Here is an 11,269-nt window from a genome sequence, read left to right on the forward strand (position 1 = left end):
TGCATCAAGAAGGTCAGGTAGTCAATAACCCATGATGATGGTCAGATAGTCAATATTAAGTGTAATCCGCTGCGGCTAAATTGGCTTAAAGTAGATGTACTACAAGTAATGTGCTGGAGGAGACTGTAAGGAGATCCAGTAATATCCTCGCTGGCACTCGCCATCTCGACGACACGACCTCTCTACAAATCCACGGTCCATAGATCCTGCCTCTGAGAGATGAAGGGATGGTGACGCATATCAATTCTACCCTTCACTTATGTCTCAGGATTGCAGCAGAAACATGGCTGAGTTCTAGTACATAGTGTCTAAGGGAATGACGCATCTGGTAAGGGTAAAGGATTCCGGCAAGGGGTCACATAGGTTTCCTTGTAGGGAGCCGCAGAAGGGGAGAGGGCAAGGTGGAGAAATGGTTGTAGATCTGAAGGACTGATAACATGTAAATGTGCTTAGAGATATTATATACATTGGGAACATATCATGGACAGCAATGGCAACCACTGACTTAACCGACAATGGGGCTCATGATGGTGTTAAGAGGAAAGCAAAGCTACATGTGGCGCTATTCTTCCTGGAGGACTGACACGGATGTAATGGGCCTGAGTTATCCTGAGATAGGGGACAACATATAGTCACATAGTAGATGAGGTTGGATGAAGACATCAGTCCATCAAGTCCAACCTATAACCCTACAGTCCCCTACAGTGTTGATCCAGGGAAGGCAAAAAACCCCATGAGGCTCATGTCAGACTGGAGGATCCTCCATCAGCCTCTAGCACAATGGTGATCCAGCAGAAGACATCCAGATTTGAAGGATACTATAGTCTGTCTCCAAGGGGTCATATCTTAGGCCCAAGGAACCTTAGTCTATCATTTCTGCAAATATTTATATATAGTGAAATAACAGTAACTGTATACCAATCCAGCCTATGCCAAGGCATGTGTTGTACCCTTTATAGACAATAGATATATTCTGCGCATATACACTCTAAGCATTTCCTGTATACAACACCAATATGAGGATATGAACACAGTCCTAGTAATATAGGCAGGTGAATTATTATAAGACACAATAGAAGCCAACGATACCCCAGTAGGCCCACAAAGGTTAAACAGCAGACGCCGCGGCCAGGTCCAGTTTTGTAGCATTTGGAAACAGTTTATTTCCACATGGGAGCCATTATAATACATCAAAGTACTGCAGATACAGGAGCGAAATCTGGACAGGGTCAACCGCACAAAGGCATTGACATGAATTATTATAGTACTGTACTCGCTGGTAGCGACGCTGCCTGGTATAGAGACCTTTAGGTACTCATATATAATGTAGCACCCAAGTAGTATAGCATTAGTCAGATTACATTGTATATATGTGCATTATATATTAATTATACTATATATATATATATATATAAATCATTTTTATATGAAGTCCAATGTAAAACCAGACATAACCTTAAATCCTGATCTGCAATACAAACTCATCTCTGCTACATCTCTGTATCACTACACTGCTGCATGGCTACTGTTTACAGACAGAGGAGTTTGTCACCTGACACAATTGTGTTCTTTGCATAAAGCTGTAGATAAAACGACTACCCTAGCTTAGCGCTGAGAGGTATTTACAATGCACATGTGGATAAATCATCTATCGATATATGAAAACAATTCCCATAAAACCTGAAAGTCACCAGGATATACTGTAGATTTATTCTGTAATCTTAATGCAGAAAGAAAAATCTGTTCATGTATAATAACAATGTACTGGAACGGATACTGGACTGTAAGAGTAATAAGTGTAATATACAGTGTACGGCGCAGGGTGTTCTCCAGCACCATGGACAGCAGCAGTGCTGAGAACCCTCCAGCTCCAGAACCTGCATTGTGATAAGCAGATTGCCTGCACTTACTAACTCCTGAAAGACCAGTGTCTATCTATCTATCTATCTATCTATCTATTATATATTTATCCATATATATTGATCTATCTATATATCCAATGCATATCTATCTATCTATCTATCTATCTATCTATCTATCTATCTATCTATCTATCATATATTTATCAATAACTATTGATCTATCAATCTATTGATATCTTACCTTGTAAGTGTTACATACAATCTCATATCTATCTACCTAGTTATCTATCTATCTATCTATCTATCTATCTATCTATCTATCTATCTATCTATCCATCCATCTCCTATCTGTCACAGTGATATCCTGTAAATGGGCATGCGTATAGCACATGTAAAGCCAACAGTTTGCATACACTTACTATGTATTACATATATACTGTACATATTTGGAATGGGTAACATAATATATACATTATATACTGACAATACCAAACACCTCCATCTGTCATGCTGACACTGGACAACACTGAGCTTAGGAGAAGGGCAAAGCACCCAGCTATGCCAGTATGTGTATTATTCCTCCAGTATCCAGTGCCTTCTGTTATTCCATTACCACTACAGCCATACATACATACATGCATACATACATACATACATATGACATCCCCTTGTAACAACCAGCATGGACTCGTTTCAAGGTCATTGTTACAAGCAATCTATAAATCACTCTCTGCAGATACAGGCTCTTAGAAAAGTGACAAGACTCTGTGGCACTAAGTCCTGTGTTACATAAACCCAGCTCTGCACACCCTGATGGCCACAATCTTCATACAGTATACATGATATATATTGTAATGAGTCTAATTTGAACCCATTATATTGGTTTCATTCTAGTATATCTTGTTGCATAGTATAAACTGTTACTGTTCATTCTGATGCATGGACATAGTAAGGAATAGAGTGTCCATAGGTAATATTGTAATAACTGAATGCTCCCATTGTGCATTCTAAGAAACAGAATACTCAACAGAATTGTCATGTAGTTTAATGCTAATATTATATATTGGACTGAATAGTAGGCACACGCTGTACATTTAATGAAATAGATGTTCACATTGTTGAATGCTGGTATGTTACATGCTAATATATGGATTACTCGTATGTTACATCCTAATACATGGAATGTTCATATTATATGATGTAATAAACCAAATGTTTATAAAGTACAGTATATCCTAATGATCATGATACTCATACTGTATAGTCAGAATGTAGGAACTCTACAGACTAATCCATAGAGTAGTCACGCTGTGTATAAGAAATAATAGAAGTTTCATATTGTAAGACATAGAGTGCTCATATAGGACATTCTAATACACAGAATACTCATAGTGTATAGTGTAATAACCAGATTACATACACATAATAGACTGACCATGTCTTGCATTCTGATTGATATAAATCTGATATTATACATTCTAGTTAATATTGTAAACTCTAAGGAATAGAAGAAAAGAAGAGAATGCTGAGGCCATAGAGTCTAATAACCTGAATACACAACGAGATAGACTGCCCAAGCCTTGTAGTCTGACCTAGTATAAGTCTGATATCATATATTCTAATTCATAAAGTGTTCCTGGTGTATACTCTAAAGAATAGAAAGAAGCCTTATGGAATATTGTGTAATACCATATATCTAATATAATCCAACTGGGTTTACGTTCGTATTGTACAAGGTAAGTTGTAAATATTAGAATGCTCATAGTGTCCTCTCTAAGGAATAGAGTGCTCACAGTGTACGGTCTAATACAGTATATCCTCAAACAAAGTGTCCAATGGGTCTAGGCTACTAGAGTACGATATAAAGAATAGAATGTCCAGACTATCTTCTAAATATCAGAATGCTCTCTAAGGAATAGAGTGCTCACATTGTAAGTCATAGACTGCTCATACTGTACAATGTAAGGAACAGAAAGCACAGAAGGAAGTTGTTATAAGTGGAATGCACATACAGTATATCCAAAGGAATCTATGGTCATATAATACAATGTAAAGAACAGAACGCTCAGATTGTGGACTCTAAATAGTAGAATGCTCATTCTGTCCCCTATAAATATTAGAATGCTCATTCTGTACCCTATAAATATTAGAATGCTCATTCTGTACCCTATAAATGCTCATTCTACACCAACTGAATATTAGGATGCTCATTCTGTACCCTATAAACATTAGGATGCTCATTCTGTACCCTATAAATACTCAAGCTGTACACTTTTAATATTAGAATGCTCATTCTGTACCCAATAAGTATTAGAATGCACATTCTATACTATACTATACTATATCATATATATATATATACATATATATATATATATATATATATATATATTAGAATGCACATTCTGTATCCTATAAATGCTCAATCTGTACACTTTTAATAGTAGAATGCACATTCTGTACCCTGTAAATATTCGAATGCTCATTCTGTACACTCTAACAATACAATGTAATACCCAAAGCATAGACACCCATGTACCACCATCGCTGATAGGATTTGCCATGCCATAAGTAACAGTGAACCTGCTGCATTTGCACAAGTTAGATAAAGTTGCTGCAGTCCTGGTATGGCAGCTACCAGGAGGAGACCTCACACAGACACATATACACATATACACGCATATAGCCACACACATACACATATATATACACTCACTACTTGTGGCATCTGCCACCCATAAGGGATTACACAGAAGGTAGATTTGCATGAGATTACCTGAAATCACTATAGGGATGTATGATCCAAACGCCTGCAGTTTTAACCCTTTCTTGTTCTTTCTCTACTGCCTTTTGACTGCCAAACATACGAAGGGAGAATTTATTGACTCCTGGTTGCATGAGAGAGCTGAACTGTCTCTGCATAAAGCCATACTGCCTGCTGGGCCCCTCTGCATCTTCAAAGCCAACCACGGGGTCCTCGCCATCTGCTTTGAAGCACACAGAGTTGCCATGCTCCTTGACGCTGGAACTGCTTGCAGTCAGACTTTTCTCTGCTTTCCCCTGGAACACGTTATTGCCTTCATCTCTGCTGTTAGACGACGAGTTTAATTTGCTTTCCATGCTCAGGAGTGCAGAATGTGGGGGGAAAGGAAGATGTAGAGAAGAAGAAGACTGGGCTCAGGGAGCTCCTGGTCTACACCTCTCCTGCTCTCATCTGATGCCCTTCAGGAGCTCAGCCTCTCTCCTCTGCAGCTGATGTGCGAGCCTGAGACCCGGCACTGCTCTGCGTCTGCCTCTCTACAGCGCCACCTGCTGCAAGCCCGCCGCCTAGCAGTCTGTCCTTCCAGCAAGGCAGACTACCTGGTGACATTGAGAGCAGTCCTTGAAAAATATCCCTGCTAGCAGGGGCTCTGGGATCCCACCACTCACTGCATGGCAGCCGTCCTGCTCATCATATAGTCTAATATCTGGGATAGATATGGTAGTAATAGCTCACATGGTGTAAATAATCTGCCTCTAGCTATATACTGTATACATACTGTATCTATCTATAGATATACGGAATATGATAGATAGATAGATAGATAGATAGATAGATAGATAGATAGATAGATAGATAGACAGATAGATAGATAGATAGATGATAGATAGATAGATAGGAGATAGATAGATAGATAGATAGATAGGAGATAGATAGATAGATAGATAGATAGATAGATAGATAGATAGATAGATAGATAGATAGATAGATAGATAGATAGATACTGTAGATAGATAGATAGATAGATAGATAGATAGATAGATAGATAGATAGATAGATAGATAGATAGATAGATAGATAGATAGGAGATAGAGGATGAATAAATAGATAGATAGAGGATGGATAAAAGAATAGATAGATAGATAGATAGATAGATAGATAGATAGATAGATAGATAGATAGAATGTATATAGAATTGATATGAGGTTAGCAGGATATCAGATCAATAGATGTATAGATATTAGGTAGGTAGATATATACAGGAGAGAGATATAGATAGATGAGCGATAGGTAGATATAGATAGACAGATAGATAGATAGATAGAAAGAAAGAAAGAAAGAAAGAAAGAAAGAAAGAAAGAAAGAAAGAAAGAAAGAAAATTGATATGAGGTCAGCAAGATATGAGATCAATAGATGAATATGTATTATATAGGTAGATAGAATACAATAGAATAGATAATAGATTGAGATATAGATACACATGATAGATGGATATATATGATAGATAGATAGATAGATAGATAGATAGATAGGAGATAGATAGATAGATAGATAGATAGATAGATAATAGATAGATAGATAGATAGATAGATAGATAGAAGAAATATGCACGGGTAATAGTCCTACCAAATAGAAAGGCAAAAAAATAGCAGCACTCCAAAATAATATAGTCAAAACCATTTTTTGGACTTCTACCTATTTTTGTAGTTTCTAGATAAATAGATATACAGGCTATATATACAGGATAAATAGATATAGATATACAAAAGATCAATCTGCTGGGATAAAAGCTCCTGTTTGGGCCAATAGTTGGTGTCATTTGGCCTAGTGTGACAAGCTCCATCTTTATTGCTCCATGCTGGCGGACTTTCCTTTGCTGCTGGTTACATGTACTTGAGAGGAGGAATGGAGCGACCGCTGTGCAATGTAGTTTGGGGGGGATTTATTAAGATCTATGTTTAGTACGCTTGTCTTGATAACCCCTACACTGCTGGAGGATATGTCTAACAAGGCTCAGACCTCATTACATGTCAGGCCGATCCTCCTTCGGGCCCATGCGCCTGCATGTGATAAGTGTCCCCCATATTGTATTAGTTTATAGAATGAGGACATATCTGTTGGATCGTACACATGCTAATATATGCCACACATAACATTTTAGAGGGACATATTTGCACATATGTGATGAGTCCATAAGAAAAACATCTCCTTTAGCCTAGGCCTTGGGGAAGAATACAATGCCACATTCAATGTCAAATGGAGTCGCTTCGGGTCTGTATCAGACATCCATAGGGATAGCGATCACAGTGAGCTGCCATTTATCACCTGCAGGAAGCTTTACCATCATCTACACTTCAATATCCATCAATGACCCGCACAACTAGACTGGTCAGAGTATCCTGTAAGTACTAGGCAGTATATATTGTAAGCGACCATCCCTTGCAGTATTGTTGGCAGTCGCTGGATAGATTTGCAATAGTTGTATTACTATATATCCTAATAAGAGGAGTCCCATTTTTATTTAAAGGTATTTTCCAGGTTCACAGTACTAATAGACTTCAGAGTGGTGGGGGTCGACACTGGGTATGATTGCCGATATACTGCTTTTTTCATACTGATGACCCATTCACAGGATGACACCCAGACCCCGCACAGATCAGCTGTTGCAACAGTCTCCAGGTGCAGGAAACTTCTACAAGTTGGAGCCCCATGTTTCACATCCATTCCACACATTCCAGAAAAATACGCACTGCAATTTGCAAAACTATCGCAATTTTGGAAATCGCAACATGTGCCTGCTGTAATAGCTGATCAGTGCAGGGTCTGGGTGCCGGACCCCCATTGATCATATATTGATGACCGGTATGTTGTACAACCAGTATTTATACAATGTTGCCTATAAAGGGCGTCACAATGGTTGTCACTCAGCTTTCCCAGAATCAGAAATTTTCAGGAGAGAACTAAGAAGTCATCCTGTGTGCCGGCCGCATTTCCTAACCAGACCAACCATGTCAATGGGACTTACTGTTTCCTACCAAGCTATGCAGTGAGCTCTAGGACCGGCCAAAGCCCTTCTGGTCTATTGGGATATAAATCTGGGAGTCAGTGCTGTAGAGCCCTCATCAAAACTCATCATGGTGCACCAAGATCCAGTAACACAAAGGCTGGCCCCTAGAAATATAGAGCACGGTCTGGGGAAGGGCCCTTAGGGTATATTTACCTGGTATCTCTCTACCTGTTGTATCTATATGTCTCATATCTATCTAAGGCTAAATTCACATCTGCACTTCAGTTTCCATGTCCACCGAAAATTGTTGGAGGAAAAAGCCCTGCATGGACACCCAACAGACCCCATTCTAACCCATTGGGTCCGCCAGGCTCTGTGTGTTACTGCAGTTTTAGGAAACCCCTGATGGTCCTGAACAGAGAGGTGATGCTAGTGTGAACCTAGCTAATATCTATCTATCTATCTATCTATCTATCTATCTATCTATCTATCTATCTATCTATCTGTCTGTCTGTCTGTCTGTCTGTCTACCTACCTACCTAATATCTATCTATCTATCTATCTATCTATCTATCCCTATCTACCTACCTAATATCTAATATATCTACCTGATATCTAATCTATCTATCTATCTATCTATCTATCTATCTATCACATATCTATCTATCTATCTATCTATCTACCCACCCACCTAATATATATTCTATCTATCTATCACATATCTATCTATCTATCTATCTATCTATCTATCTATCTATCTATCTATCACATATCTATCTATCTATCTATCTATCTATCTACCCACCTAATATATATTCTATCTATCTATCTATCTATCACATATCTATCTATCTATCTATCTATCTATCTATCTATCTCCTATCTATCTATCTATCTATCTATCTATCTATCTATCTATCTATCTATCTGTCTGTCTGTCTGTCTGTCTGTCTGTCTACCTACCTACCTAATATCTATCTATCTATCTATCTATCTATCTATCTATCCCTATCTACCTACCTAATATCTAATATATCTACCTGATATCTAATCTATCTATCTATCTATCTATCTATCTATCTATCTATCTATCACATATCTATCTATCTATCTATCTATCTACCCACCCACCTAATATATATTCTATCTATCTATCACATATCTATCTATCTATCTATCTATCTATCTATCTATCTATCTACCCACCTAATATATATTCTATCTATCTATCTATCTATCTATCTATCTATCACATATCTATCTATCTATCTATCTATCTATCTATCTATCTCCTATCTATCTATCTATCTATCTATCTATCTATCTATCTATCTATCTCCTATCTATCTATCTATCTATCTATCTATCTATCACATATCTATCTATCTATCTATCTATCTATCTATCTATCTATCTCCTATCTATCTATCTATCTATCTATCTATCTATCTATCTATCACATATCTATCTATCTATCTATCTATCTATCTATCTATCTATCTATCTATCTACCCACCTAATATATATTCTATCTATCTATCTATCTATCTATCTATCTATCACATATCTATCTATCTATCTATCTATCTATCTCCTATCTATCTATCTATCTATCTATCTATCTATCTATCTCCTATCTATCTATCTATCTATCTATCTATCTATCTATCTATCACATATCTATCTATCTATCTATCTATCTATCTATCTATCTCCTATCTATCTATCTATCTCCTATCTATCTATCTATCTATCTATCTCCTATCTATCTATCTATCTATCTATCTATCTATCTATCTATCTATCTCCTATCTATCTATCTATCTATCTATCTATTTGTCTATCTACCTATTATCTATATCTATTATATTAATCCACCTTATCTATATATCTCTTGCACACAAATATATCTAGATCACTCTTCACGATATTATTGTTACATTCTTGCAAACCAGCATGCAATAAACAACATGTAGCTCTGATACTACAAGTCCCAGCATGCTACATTTGCTACACAGTAACAATCTACCCTTCCAGAAGCAGAATTGCCCTTATACTAATAGATGCCCCCATCCTATCCCCCAGCCCCTGTGTGGTTTATGAATGGGTTTATGACAGTGCTGCCTGCGCAATGCAGATGTCTAGTGTGACTGCCTGGTATTTCCAACACACATGAATGTATCTGAGTCATTTTAGGTCCCTGTTTCCCCCTCCCCCTTCTGGATGACAGCAGAATTTATCAGTAGCAGGCTGGATTCTCTTTCTCCTGTGTGCAGAGCTTCAGTAACATTGCCATTTCCTTCCCCGCACATTATCAGACAGATTTAGTGTTGCCAGGGTCTGGATGCCAAGGTCAGAAGGGGCAGCAGATTGCACGCTCAGATCTGCATACATCATGCAGGGTGCAGGGCCTGCTAATGGCACATGACAATTTCTGCTGTGACATGAAGGGTAATGCTACATGTAGTCCCCTTGAATTTGCTTCCTGCAGCTTTGATGTAGCAACAGTAGGTGATGGGCCAATAGTAAAAAGCATTACAGTGGCAAGTGTCAGTGTGACACCTCCTGCCATTGGCTGCGGGTTTATTAGCTGGTGCTAGTAAATGGTGTGCCATAGGAAAATGGATTAGGGGGCTTACACAGCTCTGTACAAGTGTCCTGATCTATATAGAAGGGGAAGCCGAGATTGTATCCAGAGCCTGGGAGAAGTATGAACAGAGGCGAGGGGGAGAAGCACATATAGGGGGGCTGCTGAAATACCTTTCTCATTTACCTTGTCACTTGTCTATATTACAGCCATTGATCACTCTGCACCTCCGATTGTCTGCGGGTCTTGGGATGGAAGAGCTGTGACTGGGGGTCATTGAAGGACTGAGATGTGGGGAGGGGGAGGGATTCAGACCCTTCTGCGGGGACAGTGTGGGTGCGCACATATGTATGTGAACCCTTAGACTATGTATGGTATAGTTTCTCTGGTGACAATGCCTCCGCAGTACCGCAAAATACCTATAACTGACTGCCCGCTGTCTATGACAACATGTTCTGAATCTTTCAAAAACTGAACTTCTTTTGTTTCCTTCACTTCCCCGTCTTCATTCACTTGCTGTCCCCTCTTCAATCTGTCCTCACTGCAGCAGCCAGGCTCATCATTCTGTCCGAGTGCAACACCAAAGTCTCTACGCCATGCCAGTCAGTACACAGGTTGCCCATCTACTATAGAATACAAAGTAACTTAGTACTGTCACCCAAAAAATGTTCCACAAGGCTGTACCGCCCTATATATCCTCAGGCTGGGTCCCGTTGCAGAAATGCAGAAGGGGATTGAGCAGAAGAGAGATTTAGAAGATCTTTCTATGTATCCTTTTCCTTTTGAAGCCATTCTTGTCTTTGGCTCCAAAAAACGTCTACAAAATCTGCAACAAAAAAAACCTGTCGTTTCCGCAGGGGCCTCGTATATGCCACAGTCTTTAGTTGACCATACAGATGTTGCAGTCTTTAGCCACCATACAGAGGCTGCAGTCTTTAGCTGACCATGCAGATGCCGCAGTCTTTAGCCAACCATACAGATGTCGCAGTCTTTAGCCAACCATACAGATGTCGCAGTCTTTAGCTGACCATGCAGATGCCGCAGTCTTTAG

At 38.7% G+C, this 11,269-nt stretch overlaps 1 protein-coding gene across 1 annotated transcript in view; it reads right to left on the bottom strand.

Annotated features, from left to right (window-relative positions):
* HCN1 (hyperpolarization activated cyclic nucleotide gated potassium channel 1) overlaps positions 1–5,102 on the bottom strand; it is a 275,879-nt gene extending 270,777 nt beyond the window's left edge. Inside the window, exon 1 of the mRNA XM_075269278.1 lies at positions 4,639–5,102. Coding sequence (XP_075125379.1) covers positions 4,639–4,982 — 344 coding nt within the window. The 5' untranslated portion in view covers positions 4,983–5,102. The remainder of the gene's footprint in view (positions 1–4,638) is intronic.
* Between the last annotated feature and the right edge of the window lie 6,167 nt (positions 5,103–11,269).

This window comes from Leptodactylus fuscus, chromosome 1 (genome assembly GCF_031893055.1).
Source record: "Leptodactylus fuscus isolate aLepFus1 chromosome 1, aLepFus1.hap2, whole genome shotgun sequence".
NCBI lineage: Eukaryota > Metazoa > Chordata > Amphibia > Anura > Leptodactylidae > Leptodactylus > Leptodactylus fuscus.